The sequence below is a fragment of the Erythrolamprus reginae genome, chromosome 1 (genome assembly GCF_031021105.1).
Source record: "Erythrolamprus reginae isolate rEryReg1 chromosome 1, rEryReg1.hap1, whole genome shotgun sequence".
Taxonomy (NCBI): domain Eukaryota; kingdom Metazoa; phylum Chordata; class Lepidosauria; order Squamata; family Dipsadidae; genus Erythrolamprus; species Erythrolamprus reginae.
This window is the reverse complement of record NC_091950.1, coordinates 18073003-18095093: the sequence shown is the minus strand read 5'-3', so window position 1 is coordinate 18095093 and position 22091 is coordinate 18073003. Positions and strand designations below refer to the sequence as shown.

The 22091-nt window shown below is 46.5% G+C and overlaps 1 protein-coding gene across 1 annotated transcript in view; it reads right to left on the bottom strand.

Annotated features, from left to right (window-relative positions):
- Positions 1–7654: 7654 nt before the first annotated feature.
- The window catches only part of DDX49 (DEAD-box helicase 49), a 29011-nt gene continuing 14574 nt past the window's right edge, over positions 7655–22091 (bottom strand). The window contains exons 7-13 of the mRNA XM_070732429.1: positions 17900–17975; positions 15761–15837; positions 15547–15644; positions 13113–13187; positions 11361–11449; positions 11109–11180; positions 7655–8547 (exon numbers count right to left, since the gene is read on the bottom strand). Coding sequence (XP_070588530.1) covers positions 8473–8547; positions 11109–11180; positions 11361–11449; positions 13113–13187; positions 15547–15644; positions 15761–15837; positions 17900–17975 — 562 coding nt within the window. The 3' untranslated portion in view covers positions 7655–8472. The remainder of the gene's footprint in view (positions 8548–11108; positions 11181–11360; positions 11450–13112; positions 13188–15546; positions 15645–15760; positions 15838–17899; positions 17976–22091) is intronic.

Below are 22091 nucleotides of genomic sequence, written 5' to 3'. Positions count from 1 at the left end.
GCCCCATGCCTGGCAACATAAATGAGTCTTAAGACTCTTGTGAAAGGCGAGGAAGGTGGGGGCAGTGCGAATCTCTAGTGGGAGCTGATTCCAGAGGGCCAGGGCCACCATAGAGAAGACCTTAGGCCCCGCCAGATGACATTGTCCGACCAACAGGATCCGGAGAAGGCCAACTCTTTGGGACCTAACCGGTCACTGGGATTCATGCAGCAGAAGGCGGTCCCGTAAGTAATCTGGTCCGATGCCATGTAGGACTTTATAGATCATCACTTAACGATTCGTCTGTGGGTGGAAGGGGCATTATTGGCTTTCACCGCTAATGCTGGGGAAACCACTATTATTATTTGATTTGTATGCTGCCCTTCTCCGAAGACTCAGGGCGGCTCACAGAATACAAATACAGTAATACCTCGTCTTACGAACCTAATTGGTTCTCGGGGGAGGTTCGTAAGGCGAAAAGTTTGTAAGGCGAAACATTGTTTCCCATAGGAAACAATGAAAAATGAATTAATGCGTGCAACGAATAAAAAAACGCAAAAAAACGCTGCCGCCCGGCTGTTTCAATTGAAACAGTCGGGCGCTTCTCAGCGTTCTCCCAATGCCAAACCTGGAAGTTCGGCAAAAGTTTGGGTTCGGGTGGCCGCCGAGAAGCCCCGCTGCCCGGCTGTCACCTTTTGAAACAGCCGGGGGGCTTCTCGGCGGCCTCCCGAACGCCAAACCCGGAAGTTCGGGTTTGGTGTTCGGGTTCAGGAGGACGCCCAGAAGCCCCCCGGCTATTTCAAAAAGCGACAGCCGGGTGGCGGGGGCAGGTTTGTAAGACAGAAAACGTTCGTAAGAAGAGACAAAAAATATCTGAACCCCGGGTTCGTATCTCGGGTTGTTCGTATGGCGAGGGGTTCGTATCATGAGGTACTACTGTACACTATGCCACAGTGCAATAGATGCTCCTGGATGGATGGGAAAGATCGTACGGGAAAGGAGGACCGGCGTTTTGCATAGCACCACACGTGCCGAAAAGAGATGCTTGCCCTGGGAACGGTGTCCATGGCAACCCATCCAGGGAACCCCTGCAAGAAACCCCGAAGAAGAGAGATCAGAAAGCAGCTGGCATGCCAACAAGGTTGTGAGCCTGGGCCCCGAGGAACGGCTAATGGCTGAAACCCAGCCCACACCCACCGCGAGCAGCATGTGTGCCGAGCACGTGACCTGTCATATTTGCTAGAGCGGGGGAAAAAACACACACACAGGAGATCAATAGGAGGACACAGAGGAGGCAGGCAGATCAAACGCCGACGGCGGTGAAATGAAACGCTGAAAGAAGAGCAGCTCCTAAAAAGCTTCCCCCCATCCTCTCTTGCCTTCTGCGCGCTCGAAGTAGAGAGCAGCCGCTTTTGAAAAAAGACACCAGGAGGAATTAGAAATGATGTTCGGGCGCTTGTCAGAATGAAAAAAAAAGTGTTTCTCTTTCATCTCATCCAGCAAAGAAATCTTTAAGAACAAGACGAGGGTGCGGCGTCTTGGCATTTAGGGCACGGGAAAAAATAATTGGGCTTTTCGTAAAACAAGGGCCAAAGGTTGTTCCCCCCCCCCCACTTTTCAGGGGAAATTTGGCAATTCCCCAAGAACTGGGTTAAAACTGCAGAAGAGCAGCACCAGCCGTTAGAAGTGAATGGATGCCAGTGTTTCTCAACCTTGGCCCCTTTTTAAGACGTGTGGCCTTTGAAAAAACATAGAATAGAATAGAATTTTATCAGCCAAGTGTCACTGAACACACAAGGAGTTTGTCATTGGTGCATGGAGGGGTTGGGAGTGGGAGGCACTGTTCTTCAGTGGTTCTCCTCCTATCTCTCCGGTCCGTCGCAGCCAGCGCAGCCAGCGTTAGTGGGGGGTCAGAGGTCGACCCCGAGGTCTCTCCCTTGTGCCCGCCTCTGTTCCCTCCTGAAATCCCCCCTCCCAAGTTCCCATAAACATCAGGTCTTCTATAGATAAGATGGCAAGCTGTTAATTTATAACTGCACTGACTTGATAGTACAGGCATGCTAGCACTCCTACACGCCATCTTTTGGCTCAGACTAGTTCAACATCACTGCCATAGGGTGTACAGTTGCCATAGTTGCCCACCTGACCTATACAGGGGTTAAAGCAGGTTATCTGAATCACTTTGAAAGCCGTTTGAGCTTCAAATCATTCTGAAATAAGCAAAATGGGGCATTTGCTATCCAAAATGCTCTCTACATGGGGCTACCTTTGAAGAGTGTTCGGAAACTTCAGATCGTGCAGAATGCAGCTGCCAGAGCAATCATGTTGGTGTAACATGGGCCCATGTTACACCAACACTCCACAGTCTGCATTGGCTGTCGATCAGTTTCCGGTCACAATTCAAAGTGTTGGTTATAATAATAATAATAATAAAAATTTATTAGATTTGTATGCCGCCCCTCTCCGAAGACTCGGGGCGGCTCACAACAACGATAAAAACAATATTATACTGGCACAAATCTAATATTAAAAAAAACTAAAAACCCTATCATAATTAAAAACCAAACAGCACATACATACCAAACATAAATTATAATAAGCCTGGGGGAAAGGTGCCTCAAATCCCCCATGCCTGGCGGTATAGGTGGGTCTTAAGTAGTTTACGGAAGACGAGGGTGGGAGCAATTCTAATCTCCGGGGGGAGTTGATTCCAGAGGGCCGGGGCCGCCACAGAGAAGGCTCTTCCCCTGGGGCCCGCCAGACGACATTGTTTAGTCGACGGGACCCGGAGAAGGCCAACTCTGTGGGACCTTATCGGCCGCTGGGATTCGTGCGGTAGCAGGCGGTTATTATTATTATTATTATTATTATTAATTAGATTTGTATGCCGCCCCTCTCCAAAGACTCATTCCGGAGGTACTCTGGTCCAATGCCAGGTAGGGCTTTAAAGGTCATGACCAGCACTTTGAATTGTGACCGGAAATTGATCGGCAGCCAATGCAGGCCATGGAGTGTTGTAGATACGTGGGCGAATCTGGGAAGCCCCACGATGGCTCTCGCGGCCACATTCTGCACGATCTGGAGTTTCCAAACACTTTTCAAAGGTAGCCCCATGTAGAGAGCATTGCAGTAATCGAACCTTGAGGTGATAAGGGCATGAGTGACTGTGAGCAATGACTCCCTGTCCAAATAGGGCCGCAACTGGTGCACCAGGCGAACCTGGGCAAACGCCCTCCTCGCCACAGCTGAAAGATGATGTTCCAATGTCAGCTATGGATCGAGGAGGACGCCCAAGTTGCGCACACTCTCTGAGGGGGTCAATAGTTTCCCCCCCGGGTAATGGACGGACAGATGGAATTGTCCTTGGGAGGCAATACCCACAGCCACTCCGTCTTGTCTGGGTTGAGTCCCCAACAGCCCCCAGGCACCGGCACATCACTTCCACTGCTTCGTAGACTGGACATGGGGTGGAGATGTACAACTGGGTATCATCCACATATTGATGATACCTCACCCCATGCCCTTGGATGATGTCACCCAGCGGTTTCATGTAGATATTAAATAGCAGGGGGGAGAGGACCGACCCCTAAGGCAAACCCACAAGGGAGAAACCTAGAGGTCGACCTCTGACCCCCCCACTAACACGGACTGCGACTGACCGGAGAGGTAGGAGAACCACTGGAGAACAGTGCCTCCCACTCCCAGCCCCTCCAGTCGGCGCAGAAGGATACCATGGTCGATGGTATCGAAAGCCGCTGAGAGGTCAAGAAGCACCAGGTCAGAGGACAAGTCCCTGTCCCGGGCCCACCAGAGATCATCCATCAACGCGACCAAAGCAGTTTCCGTGCTGTAACTGGGCCTGAAACCCGACTGTTGAGGCCCTAGATAATCGGTTTCTTCCAAGGACCGCTGGAGTTGGAGCGCCACCACCTTCTCAACAACCTTCCCCATAAAGGGAATGTTGGGGACTGGATGGTAGTTATTAAGCCCGGCTGGGTCCAGGGAAGGCTTCTTGAGGAGGGGGCGCACAAGTGCCTCCTTAGAAGGAGCCGGGAAGGACCCCCTCCCCAAGGAGGTGGTGACAATCTCCTGGACCCAGCTCCGAGTCACCTCCCTGCTAGCCGAAACCAGCCAGGAGGGACACGGATCCAGTAAACAGGTGGCAGAACTCACAGCTCCAATGGCCTTGTCCACTTCATCAGGTGTCACCAAGTCAAACTCCTCCCAGGCCGATGGACAAAGACGTTCAGCTCCAGTCGCCTCGACTGACTCATTGTCAGCCGATACTGCTATGCAATTGGAGTCAAGTTCCGCTCGGATCCGAGCGACTGTATCAGCGAAAAACGAGTTAAATTCCTCGGCACTGCCCTGCAAGGGTTATGACCTATAAAGCCCTCCATGGCATCGGACCAGAATACCTCCAGGACCGCCTTCTGCTGCACAAATCCCAGCGACCGATTAGGTCCCACAGAGTTGGCCTTCTCCGGGTCCCGTCAACAAAACAATGCCGTCTGCCGGGACCCAGGGGAAGAGCCTTCTCTGTGGCAGCCCCGACCCTCTGGAACCAACTCCCCCCGGAGATTAGGACTGCCCCCACCCTCCTTGCCTTTCGCAAACTCCTCAAAACCCACCTCTGTCGTCAGGCATGGGGGAATTGATTCCCCTGGGCCGTTTCCGCTTTATGTATGGTCTGCATGAGATGTATGATTGTTTTTATATTAAGGGTTTTAAACTGTTTTAAGTATTGGATTTATACTGTTTCTTGTTGTGAGCTGCTCCAAGTCCTCGGAGAGAGGCGGCATACAAATCTAATCAACAAATCAATAAACAAACAAACAAACCACAAAGGTGGAACATCCTGCATAACCATAGCATATTGGCAGGCAATGGATGGATGGGGCTCCCACGACACATTTTGGCAGGAAATCCCCTCACCCTCGGCTCACCTGTCCCCACTCCGTTTAGCTCCACTTTGTCCGCCCACCACTTTTTTTTTAAAGCCTTAAAGTTTTGGATTTTGCTAATGGGTTTGCACGCATTATTCGCTTTTACATTGATTCCCAGGGGAAACATTGTTTCATCTTACGAATTCTTACGAACCTCGTTACAGAACAAATTAAGTTCGTAAGACGAGGTATCACTGTATTTTCTCACGTTGCTTCTGATCTTTCCCCCAACTAACCTCAGATTGTGCCGTCTTGTTCTTGGGTTCAGTTTCCTATTAAAAACACTTCCCTCCTGAACCTTATTTAACCCTTTAACATATTTCAGATCGTGCAGAACGCAGCTGCGAGAGCAATCATGGGCTTCCCTAAATATGCCCATGTAACAGTAACGCTCCGCAGTCTGCATTGGTTGCCGATCAGTTTCCGGTCACAATTCAAAGTGTTGGTTATGACCTATAAAGCCCTTCATGGCACCAGACGAGATTATCTCAGGGACCGCCTTCTGCTGCACGAATCCCAGCGACCAGTTAGGTCCCATAGAGTGGGCCTTCTCCGGGTCCCATCAACTAAACAATGTCGTTTGGCGGGGCTCAGGGGAAGAGCCTTCTCTGTGACAGCCCCGGCCCTCTGGAACCAACTCCCCCCAGAGATTAGAATTGCCCCCACCCTCCTCGCCTTTCGTAAGCTCCTTAAAACCCACCTCTGCCGTCAGGCATGGGGGAACTGAGATACTCTTTCCCCCTAGGCCTTTACAATTTATGCATGGTATGTTTGCTTGTATGTATGATTAGTTTTACAATAAGGGTTTTTAAGTTGTTTTAGTATTGGATTTACATGCCGTTTTTTATTGTTGTTGTTAGCCGCCCCGAGTCTACGGAGAGGGGCGGCATACAAATCCAATAAATAAATAAATAAATAAATAAACAAACAAACAAACAAACAAACAAACAAGGTTCAAGAGGGAAGTGTTTTTAATTGTGGTTTCACTGTTTTTTATGGTTTTATATGACTTATTGTATTATTTTATTGTTGTAAGCTGCCCTGGGTCCCATGGGATTGGGCAGCATATAAATCAATTAAACTAAATTAAATTAATTTTTTTTAAAGGGTGAGGGGGGGTGGGGCACATTTGTAGGTGCACCCGCATTGCATTTTTGGGGTGTGCACCCATGTGCATCCTTTGGGCACCAAAAAGTCTCGCCATCACATTTGGAAGAAAGTTAGTCAAACCCAAAGTCTGTAGTTACACTTTTATAAAAACACAAATAAGTCTTTTCTCTTCATCGTAGAGGGTGATTTATTGAAAGCCGATGGTTTATTAGCCAGCATGTGCCCAGCATGGTCATGGGACTCTGTTGACCCCTCCTCCGAACCCCCAAAACCAGAACCTGCTTCCATTAAAAGCATCCACCCCAAAAAATCGCCAAACTTTGCTTGTTGGCATGGCTGCCTGGCGTGATTTGAAAGCTGTGGGGTGCAAGACAAGATTTTGTGATGCAGCCCTCATATGGAAAGGGTGTGTGTATGGGTGTGTGTGTGTTTGTATCCAAGGGCCCAGCCCAACCCCAGTGTTGGGGTTTTTGGAAAAAAAGGAGATGCCTTCAAGGAAACAATCCTTGGTTCTTTAGACCAGTGTTTCCCAACCTTGGCAGCTTGAAGATATTTGGACTTCAACTCCCAGAATTCCCCAGCCAGCGAATGCTGCCTGGGGAATTCTGGGAGTTGAAGTCCAGATATCTTCAAGTTGCCAAAGTTGGGAAATACTGCTTTAGACAGCCATGCAACTTCTCCATCTTGCCTTTGCTAAGAATATACGAGGTTGCCCAGAAAGTAATGCAACACCTTTTTTTTTCTCAGCGTACAGTAATGGTACGATTGCGAAACTTTAGATATACATTATTTGAATGGTCAAGAAACATAGAAGATTGACGACAGAAAAAGACCTCATGGTCCATCTAGTCTGCCCTTATACTATTTTCTGTATTTTATCTTAGGATGGATATACAGTGATACCTCGTCTTATAAATCCCTCGTCGTACAAACTTTTCGAGATACAAACCCGGGGTTTAAGATTTTTTTTGTCTCTTCTTCCAAACTATTTTCACCTTACAAACCCAAGCCGTCGCCACTGGGATGTCCCACCTCCGGACTTCTGTTGCCAGTGAAGTGCCCGTTTTTGCACTGCTGGGATTCCCCTGAGCTCCCCTCCATGGGAATCACCACCTCTGGACTCCCGTGTTTTTGCGATGCTGCAGGGGAATCCCAGCAGCATAAAAACGGGCGCTTTGCTGGCAACATAAGTCCAGAGGTGGGGTTTCCCAGCGAGGGGAGCCTCAGCGAAATTGGAGCATCACAAAAACATGGAAGTCCGGAGGTGGGGTTTCGAGGACTTCCATGTTTTTGCGATGCTCCAATTTCGATGAGGCTCCCCTCGCTGGGAAACCCCACCTCCGGACTTACGTTGCCAGAGATGCACCCATTTTTGCGCTGCTGGGATTCCCCTGCAGCATCACAAAAACATGGAAGTCCGGAGGTGGGGTTTCCCATGGAAGGGAGCCTCAGGGAAATCCCAGCAGCACAAAAACGGGCGCTTCGGCTGGCAAAAGGGTTGAGTTTTGGGCTTGCACGCATTAATCGCTTTTCCATTGATTCCTATGGGAAACATTGTTTCATCTTACAAACATTTCACCTTACAAACCTCGTCCCGGAACCAATTAAGTTCGTAAGACGAGGTATCACTGTATGTTTATCCCAGGCATGTTTAACTTCAGTTACTGTGGATTTACCAACGTCTGCTGGAAGTTTGTTCCAAGCATCTACTACGCTTTCAGTAAAATAATATTTTCTCACGTGCGTGTGCAAATTTTGCGTTTCTTCAGACATAGCGTAGCTGCAGCAGTATTTTGAGATGGTGTCTGTAAGTGACGTACGATACAAGCAGCGAGTCATCACTGAATTTCTCACTGCGGAGAAAGAAACTGTTGGGAACATTCACAAAAGTTTTGTGTACAGTTTATGTAGAATCTGCAGTCGACAGAAGTACGGTTAGTCATGGAAGACATTTTGAGGGTGACGAAGATGTGATTTGCACACTGCAGAAATGGCTTTGTGATGAGAACAAGGAGTGGTACCCACAGGACATACACGCCCTTGTCTCTCTCTGGAGGAAGGCCATAATATGGGACGGAGATTACATTGAAAAATAGGACGTGTAGAAGAAACATCATTCTTTCTTGTGGGTAAGTTTCATTGTGTTCAATAAATAATTCTTCAAGAAAAAACATGTGGTGCATTACTTTCTGGGCGACCCTCGTATTCTTTTCCCAAGATGCTTCAGGTCCATTCACGGAAAAGACCGAAGCTACAAAAAGGAGGATTTTGGGGCGGAGCCATCTCAGTTGCAGATTGTGCCCCACAAATGGTCCTTTGCCACCAAGGCGGGTGGGGGCAAGTGGCCTCACTTCGCCTGCTTCTTCTGCCGCCGCTCCCGTTTTTTCAGCCTGCGCTGAAGCTGCTTCTGCTGTTTCTCCTGCAGGGTTTGGTGGACTTAGCTCTGGAACTGGAGCTTCTTCTTCTTAATCTTGGCCAGCTCGGCCTTCCGTTGCATCTCCAGGTCAGGATCCTGCCGGGAACAGGGAAAGAAAGAGATCTGGGAGTTTTGGCCACCATCTTTCGTCTGTGGTCAGGAGGACCTTCATGGGGCTACCTTTGAAAAGTGTTCGGAAACTTCAGATCGTGCAGAACGCAGCCGCGAGAGCCATCGTGGGGCTTCCAAGATTCGCCCACGTTTCTTCAACACTCCATGGCCTGAATTGGCTGCCGATCGGTTTCCGGTCACAATTCAAAGTGTTGGTTATGACCTTTAAAGCCCTACATGGCAGTGGACCAGAGTACCTTCGGAACCGCCTGCTACCGCACGAATCCCAGCGACCGATAAGGTCCCACAGAGTTGGCCTTCTCAGGGTCCCGTCGACTAAACAATGTCATTTGGCGGGCCCCAGGGGAAGAGCCTTCTCTGTGGCGGCCCTAGCCCTCTGGAACCAACTCCCCCCAGAGATTAGAACTGCCCCCACCCTCCCTGTCTTTCCTAAACTACTCAAGACTCATTTATACCGCCAGGCATGGGGGAATTGAGACACCTTTCCCCCAGGCTTTTTTTATACTTTGTTTTATGTTTGGTATGAATGTGCTGTTTGGTTTTTTAAATAATGATAGGGTTTTACATGTTTTTTAATATTAGATTTGTTCCATTACTATTATGTTTTTTATTATTGTTGTGAGCGGCCCCGAGTCTTCGGAGAGGGGCGGCATACAAATCTAATTAATAATAATAATAATAATAATAATAATAATAATAATAATAAAAATAAATAAATAAATAATAATAATCTTCACCCAGGTTCGCCTGGTTTACCAGTTGTGGCTCTAATTGGACCAGGAGGCTCTGTGCACAGTCACTCAGGCCCTCATCACCTCCCGTCTTGATTAATGCAATGTGCTCTACATGGGGCTACCCTTGAAGAGTGTTCGGAGATTGCAAATAGTCCAGAATGCAGCCGCAAGAGCTATCATGGATGTACCTTGGTACACCCATATAACACCATTGTTCCGCGAGCAGCACTAGCTTCCTATTCGTCTCCGGGCACAATTCAAGGTGTTGGTTATTACCTATAAAGCCCTACATGGCTCAGGGCCAGACTATCTACGGGACCGTATCCTGCCACATACCTCCCAGAGATCAATAAGAACACACAGAGTTGGCCTCCTCCGGGTCCCGTCGACAAAGCAATGCAAGTTGGTGGGACCACGGGAAGGGCCTTCTCTGTGGCTGCCCCGGCTCTATGGAACCAATTACCCCTCGATGTCCATAATGCTCCCACCCTGCTGGCCTTCCATAAGGCCACAAAGACCTGGCTTTGCCGGCAGGCCTGGGGGGCCATGAACTAACAACTGACACTGTACGAATAATAATTTTTAATAATAATTTATTAGACTTGTATGTCGTCCCTCTCTGAAGACTCAGGGTGGCTCACAACAACAGTGAAACAATACAGATACAAATCTGATAATTAAAAACTGTAACTAAACCCCATTACCTGCAAGATCATAACCACACATAACTTCCAATGGTCAGAGGGGGAATAAACTAGTTATGGTATATATATGTAGAGCTGAAAGGATTGGATACTGTAGCCTGGAGGTTAATTGTCTGCCTTACAATGCAAAGGTTGCAGGTTCAAGCCCCAGTGTGGGTATGGCTAGCTGATGAGGCCAAAATAAGGTCGAAATAGATCTATCCTAGTCTCCCTTAAATTTCAAATTCAGCAAAAAAAACCATGTGACACATACAGACAGAATTGTCAGCTATCAATAAAATTAACTGCCTTGGAAATGGCCCTGGGTTGGGCCGAGAGGCAAAAAAGGAGCTGTGATGTTCCTTCAATACACCAGGGTGATTCGACACAAAAATATGTAACCCTTCCCTAGTGCAGAGCTGAAGGGATTGGATACTGTAGCCTGGAGGTTATATATATATATATATATGGGATTATGACTGCTTTATATTAATTGGGTACTTTTAATATGGGGTTTTACATAGTTTAGATTATATTTGACTTATTTATTATTTATTTATTTATTATTTAGATTTGTATGCCGCCCCTCTCTGCAGACTCGGGGCGGCTCACAGCAGGATACAACAATTCATGACAAATCTAAATATAATTTAAAATATTGAAAAAACCCCATTTACTAAGCAAACATACACACAAACATACCATGCATAAATTGTACATGCCCGGGGGAGGTGATTCAGTTCCCCCATGCCTGACGACAAAGGTGGGTTTTAAGGAGTTTACGAAAGGCAGGGAGAGTAGGGGCAGTTCTAATCTCTGGGGGGAGTTGGTTCCAGAGAGTCGGGGCCGCCACAGAGAAGGCTCTGTATCTATTGTATTTCTATTTATATTACTATTGTAAGCCACCCTGAGTCCTTCGGGATTGGGCGGCATGGAAGTTGAATAAATAAATGAATAAATAAATGAAAAATAAGTTGAAGCCAAGGTTGGAGATCCCTGTAACCAGTTGCTCCAGATCTGCAAACCTCCAAAGATAGGAGGGTAGGACTGGGGTGATTCCCGCTTATCCACTTCTCATCCGGGCTACAAGAGGATACTTCCACCTTACCTTTCCTTCCAGGATCATCTGTTTCCGCTTATTAATTTCCTTCTTCTCATCGAAGTCGCTTGCCTCCAGTCTCTGGGTTTAAAAAGAAAAAGAAAAGAGGTAACACCGTGGGATTACTTGATTGATAGGTTTTGATGGAGAACCAGGAAGAAAAGTGAAGAGGAACTGAGCCGATCGGCCTCCATAATCCTCATTTTTCCAGGGAAAACATTTGGAGCCCCGGGAACCGACTTCCTCCTTCCCTCCACTTACGATTTCACATTCTCGTCGGACCACGTTCACTTGGGTGAGAATTTTTAGCACTTTTTGCTCCTCCGTGGAAAACTCCTGCAGCTTCATTTCTAAAGGAAGGGGGCAAGACATGGTTAAGAGAGGACAAAACTCCATCTTTCCACCACTTGTACATAATAATAATGATGATGATGATGATGATAATAATAATAATAATAATAATGATGATGATGATGATGGTGGTGATGATGATGATGATGATAATAAACAGAGTTGGAAAGGATCTTGGAGGTCTTCTAGTCCAGTGTTTCCCAACCTTGGCAACTTGGAAGATATTTGGACTTCAACTCCCAGAATTCCCCAGCCAGCATTTGCTGGCTGGGGAATTCTGGGAGTTGAAGTCCAAATATCTTCAAGTTGCCAAGGTTGGGAAACACTGTAATCTAGTCCAACCCCCTGCTTAGGCAGGAAACCCTACACCACTTCAGACAAATGGGTATCCAACATCTTCTTTAAAACTTCCACTGTTGGATGGAGCATTCACAACTTCTGGAGGCAAGCTGTTCCACAGATTAATTGTTCTAACTGTCAGGAAATTTCTCCTTAGTTCTAAGTTGCTTCTCTCCTTGTTTAGTCTCCACCCATTGCTTCTTGTTCTACCCTCAGGTGCTTTGGAGAATAGTGGGACTCCCTCTATTTTGTGGCAGCCCCTGAGATATTGGAACACTGCCATACATAGTCCTTCTTTTCATTAAACTAGCCGTGCCCAGCTCCTCTAATCATCTTTTTTGCTCTTCTCTGCACTTTTTCTAGAGTCTCAATATCCTTTTTGCATCGTGGTGACCAAAACTGAATGCAGTATTCCAAGTGTGGCCCTACCAAGGCCTTATAAAGTGGTATTAACACTTCATGTGATCTTGATTCTGTCCCTCTGCTAATGCAGCCTAGAACTGGGAATTGTTATAACTGTCAGCTGCTGCCCACTACTAAAAAAGCCAACACAGTTCTATGCTGCGTTAGAGGCCTCTGGATTTCAACTCCCAGAATTCCACGGCCCACCAGCAAGTGAAACTAGTATCTTATAGAAACATAGAAACATAGAAGACTGACGGCAGAAAAAGACCTCATGATCCATCTAGTCTACCCTTATACTATTTTCTGTATTTTATTTTAGGATAGACATATGTTTATCCCAGACATGTTTAAATCCACTTACTGTGGATTTATCTACTACGTCTGCTGGAAGTTTGTTCCAAGGATCTACTACTCTTTCAGTAAAATAATATTTTCTCACGTTGCTTTTGATCTTTCCCCCAACTAACTTCAGATTGTGTCCCCTTGTTCCTGTGTTCACTTTCCTATTAAAAACACTTCCCTCCTGGATCTTATTTAACCCTTTAACATATTTAAATGTTTCGATCATGTCCCCCATTTTCCTTCTGTCCTCCAGACTATACAGATTGAATTCATTAAGTCTTTCCTGATACTTTTTATGCTTAAGACCTTCCACCATTCTTGTAGCCCGTCTTTGGACCCGTTCAATTTTGTCAATATCTTTTTGTAGGTGAGGTCTCCAGAACTGAACACAGTATTCCAAATGTGGTCTCACCAGCACTCTATATAGCGGGATCACAATCTCCCTCTTCCTGCTTGTTATACCTCTAGCTATGCAGCCAAGCATCCTACTTGCTTTCCCTACCGCCTGACTGCACTCTTATACATTTTTACAGGCTCCCCGCCCACCCCCAAATTTTCCAACTTTTTGCAACTTACTGATCTGTTCTTCAATCGCGTGGACGAGGTGGATGTCGTACTGGGTCACCAGCGTGATGGCAATTCCGTGGCGACCTGAAAAAGGTGGCCACGAGAGAGACCTAAATGGTGGGCACCGTTGTTTCTTCCCCCTTTTCCCTTAAGAAAGCCGGTGTCAAGCCAATGCAGAAATTGGTGATAAATTAACAGCTTGCCACACTATCTATAGGATAGTTTCTGGGAGCTTTGGAGGGTTGATTTCCATGAGGGAACAGATGCAGTGGTTCAAGGCCATCCTATGCCCATCCACCTGGGCGGAAGCGGAAGGAGGACTGGCCACGCTGGCACAATCTGAGTGGGCAACGTGACAGGTTTGCGTGTATGTAAAGGGATGTGAACCTTTCAACTGGGTGGGAAACTCTGATTAAGGTTTCCCAGTGTAGGTGCCAGGATGTCCCCAGCAATAAATTGGAACTTTGAGAACTACTTTGGCTTGGACTCTGATTTAGCTTGGATGCTACCTGGAATTTTGACAGCTGGTTCTAGACAAAACAACTGCTGCACGAATCCCAGCGACCAGTTAGGTCCCACAGAGTGGGTCTTCTCCGGGCCCCGTCAACTAAACAATGTCGCTTGGGGGGACCCAGGGGAAGAGCCTTCTCTGTGGCAGCCCCGGCCCTCTGGAACCAGCTCCCCCCAGAGATTAGAATTGCTCCCACCCTCCTTGACTTTTGTAAGCTCCTTAAAACCCACCTCTGCCCTCAGGCATGGGGGAACTGAGATACTCTTTCCCCCTAGGCCTTTACAATTTTATGCATGGTATGTCTGTATGCATGTTTGGTTTTACAATAAGGGTTTTTAATTGTTTTAATACTGGATTGTCATATAATGGTTACTACTGTTGTTAGCTGCTACGAGTCTACGGAGAGGGGCGGCATACAAATCAAATCAAATCAAATCAAATCAAATCAAATCAAATCAAATCAAATCAAATCAAATCAAATCAAATCAAATCAATACATACATACATACATACATACATAGAATTAAAGAGTATATTTTGGATGTTCAGTAATAGTAAATAGATAGGGAAATTGTATCTCTTTGAGGCGAGGAGAGGCCAGGCACCCAAACTCTAACCCTTGATGTGAGTGACGTCAAGCTGGCCACATTTAAGCCACTCCCCTGGTCACATGATCATCAAGCCACTCCCACCTGGTCACACTTGCCAAGCTAGGCAGTTTCAGTAATTGAGTTTTGACCCATTTTACCACCTTTCTTGCCACAGTTTTTAAGTGAATCTTTGCAGTTATTAAGCAAGGATGCTCCAGTGCGCTAGAAGGTGGGGAATCCCAGAGGAAGGCCTCTTTCTAAAGGCCAGTTCAAACGTCAATCAAAGTGGGCTCTGAAATCCCAGAGGGCACAACCCTAAAGGATTCCTGTTGCTTCCAAAGAGAACAAATCAGCCTGATGGGACATAGAAACATAGAAGACTGACGGCAGAAAAAGACCTCATGGTCCATCTAGTCTGCCCTTATACTGTACTATTTCCTGTGTTTTATCTTAGGATGGATATATGTTTATCCCAGGCATGTTTAAATTCAGTTACTGTGGATTTACCAACCACGTCTGCTGGAAGTTTGTTCCAAGCATCTACTCCTCTTTCAGTGAAATAATATTTCCTCACGTTGCTTTTGATCTTTCCCCCAACTAACTTCAGATTGTGTCCCCTTGTTCTTGTGTTCACTTTCCTATTAAAAACACTTCCCTCCTGAACCTTATTTAACCCTTTAACATATTTAAATGTTTCGATCATGTCCCCCCTTTTCCTTCTGTCCTCCAGACGATACAGATTGAGTTCATTAAGTCTTTCCTGATACGTTTTATGCTTAAGACCTTCCACCATTCTTGTAGCCCGTCTTTGGACCCGTTCAATTTTGTCAATATCTTTTTGTAGGTGAGGTCTCCAGAACTGAACACAGTATTCCAAATGTGGTCTCACCAGCGCTCTATATAAGGGAATCACAATCTCCCTCTTCCTGCTTGTTATACCTCTAGCTATGCAGCCAAGCATCCTACTTGCTTTTCCTACTGCCCGACCACACTGCTTACCCATTTTGAGACTGCCAGAAATCACTAACCCTAAATCCTTCTCTTCTGACGTTTTTGCTAACACAGAACTGCCAATGCAATACTCAGATTGAGGATTCCTTTTCCCCAAGTGCATTATTTTACATTTGGAAACATTAAACTGCAGTTTCCATTGCTTTGCCCATTTATCTAGTAAAGCTAAATCATTTACCATATTACAGACGCCTCCAGGAATATCAACCCTATTGCACACTTTAGAGTCATCGGCAAATAGGCAAACCTTCCCTACTAAACTTTCCCCTATGTCACTTGGATTTGAAGCAATGAAGAGAACACGCCTCCCCCCACCCCCCAGGCCCCTTACCAGCTCGGGCTGTTCGGCCCACCCTGTGGATGTAGATTTTGGGGAGTCCGGGTGTGTTGTGATTGATGACTACTTGGACCGTGGGAATGTCGAGTCCCCTAAATCAAAAAGAATTTGAACATAGAGAAGGTGGTTAAGCTTGGCATCCAACCTCATCTGGGATACATCCCCCCTTCGGCACCTATATTTGAGCCCCCAAACTGGCTTCACTCACCTGGAAGCGACATCGGTAGCTATCAAGATCTTAAAGACACTCGATTTGAATTTTGCCAGCGCTGCAAAACGTTGTTTCTGAGCCGCCCCACAAAAAGAGAGAGAGAAGGGAAAAGAACATCATTAGAGCTGGAAACTGCTTTTTTTTTTAAAATCCAGCTTGCTTTCTTCTCTCTGGCAATGGCCACTTATTTATTTATTATTTGGCTTTCTATGCTGCCCTTCTTCGTAGATTTAGAATGACTTACAAAATGGGAACAATACAAAAAAGGACATGTGAGAAACCCAAGGTTAAAACAATCTAAAATTAGATTAGAGTCTTCGGAGAGGGGTGGCATACAAATCTAATAAATTATTAAATTATTATTATTATTATTATTATTATTATTATTAATTTAATTAATTTAATTAATTTAATTTAATTATTTATTTGATTTGTATGCCACCCCTCTCCGGAGACTCGGGGCGGCTAAGAGCAATAATAAGACAGCATATAATAATAATCCAATACTAAAAACAATTAAAAACCCATCATTATAAAAACCAAACATACATACAGACATACCATGCATAAAATTGTAAAGGCCTAGGGGGAAAGAGTAACTCAATTCCCCCATGCCTGGTGGCAGAGGTGGGTTTTAAGTAGCTTACGAAAGGCAAGGAGGGTGGGGGCAATTCTAATCTCTGGGGGGAGATGGTTCCAGATGGCCGGGGCCGCCACATAGAAGGCTCTTCTCCTGGGTCCTGCCAAGCGGCATTGTTTAGTTGACAGGACCCGGAGAAGACCCACTCTGTGGGACCTAACTGGTCGCTGGGATTCGTGCATCAGAAGGCGGTCCCTGAGATAATCTGGTCATTATTATTATTATTATTATTATTATTATTATTAGTTGTTGTTTGTTGCTATTATTATTGTTGTTATTGTTATTATTGTTATTATTGTTCTTTTTTGTTGTTGTTGTTGTTATTATTGTTTTTATATTATTATTATTATTATTATTATTATTATTATTATTATTATTATTATTATTATTATTATTATTATTATTATTACTATTATTATTATTATTATTAAACCCCATGCGCAGAGCTGCCAGACGGCAAGAACAGTTAAGAAAGAAATAGGCTACTTGGTGTTCCGTCTGACTCAATGACCAGTCAGCAATTAAATCCCAATTATTACTCAGACACAGAGATGGGAAGCATAATAGTCTATTGTACAAGCAAACTTGTTGAAAACCACAAATTAAAGCAAAAAAAAGGTCCGTCGACTGCCAACATTCAAAGCAAGCGGCAAAACTGATAAGGAATATTCCAAAACAGAGTTGAAACAGACTTCTCAAAACTATATTTTGTCAAGACTGCAGCAATATTTTGCCGCACGAATCCCAGCGTCCAGTGAGATCCCACAGAGTTGGCCTTCTCCAGGTCCCGTCAACTAGACAATGTCATTTGGTGGGGCCTAGGGGAAGAGCCTTCTCTGTGTGGGGCCCGGCCCTCTGGAATCAACTCCCCCCCAGAGAATCGCACTGCCCCCACCCTCCTTGCCTTTCTCTCTCTGCAGAAGCACCAATGGAAATGCAGCTCAGAAACTTCCTTGGAGTGGACTGAAAAAGAGAGGGGCCCATGGACCTTCTTATGCCCCATGAAGGCTTGGAGCTGGCATCCATGCAAAAGATGTTGCATCCAAAACTACTTGGCAAGAGTTAATACGGCAGAAGACGACTTGAGGAATTGGCACTGAGCACCGAGTTTCCATCCTCCGGGCAGCTGTTAAAGGCTATCCGCTATAATATTCATGAACTGGGAGAGCCATGTTAACAAGGTCAGCCAATGAATGGGCATAGCAACTAAGTCAGCCAATGAGAGCTAAACACATCTGAGTCTGTGCAGAGAATCAAAACTGAGAAACGTAAGGCTGGGCGTGGCTCCAGGTCCACACTGCACTCTCTCCTCCTGAACTGCTGAAATGAAACTAACTGTTTTCTGCTGCCTGTAACCGATTGAAGAAGAATTCTACTTCTGGTACTGTAAATATTGTTATGCTTAGAAAGAAGTTTATGAATCCAGCTGAATCAGTCACCTGTGTGTGTTTCTGGTTTTGATTTTGCAACAAACTTTAATACCATCATTCACTTACCTGTTTCATCATTGAATGGAGAGCCACGGATGGGAAATTGAACTTCCTGAGCATCATGTTGAGAATTTGACAGGTCCTAAAAAGAGGTAGAGCAAGATGGGTGGCATATAAATTTAATAAATAATAAAACCACTCTTTTCGTCACTCTTGGGTGGGCAAGACAGCTCGTGTAGGAGCTACAACTCTGCAAGGGAAATAGACTTATTTTATCAGATAGATAACGATAGGAATACATCTCTTCAGAATGTTTAGGATACAATGAAGGCATACCTTAGAGGTATAACAATCATCTACTCAACCAAAAAGAAAAAACAAAAAGTAGGTTGAAAACATTAAATATAGAATTAGGAAAATTAGAGAAAGACCTCCAAAATAAACAAAAAAAAACCCACAATAAAATATTAGGACAGTTGAACTTAGTAAAGCAGAAAATAAACCTGACGATCCAAAAACTTGTATGTAAAATAAAGAAAGTAAAGCAAAATTGCTTTGAATTTGGGAATAAGCCAGGAAGGTGGTTATCTTACAAATTAGGAAAACAAAAAGCCGATAGAACAATTAATACCCTATATGATAAAAATGGCGAATTAAAAACAAATAATGTTGATAAGAAACAGGTTGGCCAAACCTTTTATGATGAACTTTATAACTCAGGGAATCCAAATTCAGAATTAATAACAAATTATTTAGCTAATTTGCCTTTATCAATTACAGTAATACCTCGTCTTATGAACCTAATTGGTTCCGGAAGTAGGTTCATAAGGCGAAACGTTCGTAAGACGAAACATTGTTTCCCATAGGAAACAATGTAAAAGTGATTAATCCGTGCAAAAAGGAAAAAACCCCGCAAAATAGCGCTCCGCTGGGCGCTGCCGCCCGGCTGTCACCTTCTGAAACAGCCGGGGGGCTTCTCGGCGTTCTCCCGTACGCCGAACCCAGAGGTTCGGGTTCGGGTGCCGGAGGCCGCCAAAAAGCGCCGCCGCCCAGCTGTCACCTTCTGAAACAGCCGGGGGGCTTCTTGGCGTTCTCCCGAATGCCGAACCCAGAAGTTCAGGTTCGGGTTCCAGAGGCCGCAGAGAAACGCCCGGGTGTTTCAGAAGGTTACAGCCAGGCGCCGCCGCTCGGCGGAGTGCCGTTTTTGCGATCGGCGGCAGCGTTTTCGGCCGATCTGGAGGCTAGAAAGAAGGTTGGGAATCCCAATAGGGAATTCCATAGGCGGAGCTTTGACGTCACGAAGACGTCCGACTGGCTGTTTCATAAGGTGATAGCTGGGCGGCGGCGCTTCTTGGCGGCCTCCCAACCCCGAAAAGTTTGGGTTCAGGAGAACGCCGAGAAGCCCCCCGACTGTTTTAAAAGGTGACAGCCGGGCGGCGGCGCTCAGCGGAGCACCATTTTGTGATCTGCGGTGGGTTCGTAAGCTGAAAAAAGTTCGTAAGAAGAGGAAAAAAATTTCCGAACCCCGGGTTCGTATCTCGAGGGGTTCATATCATGAGGTACCACTGTATATCTGAGGAAGATAGATTAATGCTCAGTGATAAAATAAGTATGATGGAATTAAGAAATGTTTTAACCAAACAGAAAAATAACAAATCCCCTGAGCCAGATGGTGTTCCTATTGAAATTTATTAAAAAATGTGAGAGACCTTTGAGCCTATAATGTTGGAACTTTACAACAAGATCTTAGAAACTGGCAGTTTATCCAACTCTTGGAAGGAAGGAAGCCTTCATAACTTTAATTTAAAGGAAAATGCAGGCACTCACTACATACAAAACTATAGACCTATATCCTTGTTGAACTCAGACTATAAACTATTAGCATCGGTCATGGCAGAGAGACTTTAAAAAATCTTAAATAACATAAAGCTGCTAACAATCTTCCCAGTTCTTACCTTGCAGGCTCTTTCATTGTGTCTCTCTGTGAAGAATCTTTTCCAAGCCCTAAGACTTTGCAGGGTTCTTTCAATTACTCTAACTTGCTCCGAATAAGTTTCTTTCCAGCCCTAACCAGGTGCTAACGATATTCCCAGCTCTTGCTGCTTGCAAGCTCTTCCATTATTACTCTCTGCAAAGAATGTTTTCAAAGCCCTAAGTCTTTGCACAGTTTTTTCCCATTGCTCTACTTGTTCCGAATGTTTTTTTTCCAGGTGCTAATGATGTCCCCATCTCTTACTGGCTTGCAAGCTCTTTCATTGTTACTCTCTCCGAATAAAGTTTTTTTAAAGCCCTAACCAGGGGATAAAATAATGTGCTGAAGCTGACCAGACTAAGGACACTAGCCAGATGAATACCTGGTAAGTAGATTCTTTTCCCTATTTTCCTCCCCAAAAACTATTCTCCAGGGCACCGGAGAACCGGATGAGGAACAATGGCTGGAAGCTGACCAAGGAGAGATTCAACCTGGAAATAAGGAAGAACTTCCTGACGGTCAGAACGATCAACCAGTGGAACAACCTACCAGCGGACGTTGTGAACTCCATTACTCTGGACATTTTTAAGAGGAAATTGGACTGCCATTTGGCTGGGATGCTATAGGGTTCCTGCTTAGGCAGGGGGTTGGACTTGATGACCCGCATGGACCCTTCCAACTCTACCGTGTTTCCCCGATAGTAAGACACCCCCGATTGTAAGACATATGGGGGGTTTCAGGGGGGTCGGCTAATATAAGCCATACCCCGAAAGTAAGACATATGTCTTACTTTCGGGGAAACACGGGGGGTATTGTGGGGGGGAGCCCGATGACCTCCGGAAGACCCAGGGATGGTTTCTTCAGCCGCCCAGCAGCTGATCTGCTCGGCAGCGCGGCAGCAGCCCTGGCGGCGGTTCCCTCGGCCCCAGCACCGTCCTTCGCTTTGCCAAGAATTTGCAGCGCTGGCGAGGGAGCTGCGCGCCCAGGAGAGTCTCCCTTATGCTCCCGCTGCTCCTGCCGGCGTCTCAAGCGGATGCCGTGTTGCCTGTCCCGGCCGGTAAGCTTCAGAGACGCCGGGTGGGCAGGCGAGGCGAGCGGCCGGAGCTGCGCCCTCCTTCGCCCGCCTCCTTTCCGGCAGCTCCCCGCGCGCCCTTCGCCTCGCCACGGCGAGGCGAAGGGGATGGGCGCGCGGGGAGCTGCCGGAAAGGAGGCGGGCGAAGCGGCGGCCCTGGCCGAAGCGGCGGAGCAGTTCACGGCACTGGCGAGGGAGTTGCGCGCCCAGGAGAATCTCCCTTACGCAGCCTGGTGCCAGCTGGCGGTGGCGCGCTGCGTAAGGGAGACTCTCCTGGGCGCACAACTCCCTCACCAGCGCCGCGAACTGCTCCGCCGCTTCCCCACCTTCGTTGCTCTTCCTCCGCCCGCCCCCCTACACACACACACACACACACAATCCGTTTTCGACTCACGCAAGTGCCCCCAAGTCGCCCTTTTTCAACCACGGCAGCCCGGGCTCCCAATTGCGTGGCACGTCGGGCGCTGGCCAACCCCCCCGAGCCGCCTCCCAGCACCAGGTAGTCAAAGGAGGCAGCCGGCGAAGAAGAGGCACGGAGTTGGGCCATGGCGGCGGCGGCGCGACGAAGAGGGGGAGGAAGACGGAAGGCAACTGCCGGGCAGAAAGCAAAACGTGGGCGAGGCAGCCGCATCCCACCTCTTTCCCTCCTCGCGGGGGTCGAAAGGGTTAATTCTCCTGCCCTCGAGGCCAGGTCCCGTCTTACGCTACCTCGAGATGGCCAGAACTCTTCCACGGCCTCTCGGATTGGCTGCGGCATCCGTCAATCCCCGGAGGAGGAATGAGGGAGAAGTAAATTCCGTCTCAGGAAAAGTATTCTCTTGCTGAGGGCTTCGCGCTGCTGCTACCTTCGAGGTTTTTCACTGGGGCCGTCGCTGGCTTTGATTGGAGGGGTGTCAAAGGATAAGCGCAAAGCCACCTTCTGACTAGAAATGGCGACTTGGGGTTCTCCTCCTCTCTATAGCCAACTATTGAACTTCAGAAAAAAATGTAAGACATACCCCGAAAGTAAGACATAGGGGGGCTTTTGGGGGTAAAAAGATAGTAAGACACTGCCTTACTATCGGGGAAACACGGTAACAATAAATAAATAAATAATGTACATCTTATACCCTGGTGCGTCTTATACTCTGAAAAATACGGTAAGTCCATTCTAACTGCCTTCTGGACACTTTGAAGTAGGGAAGAACCTCACAAATTTTAATTTGAATTGATGG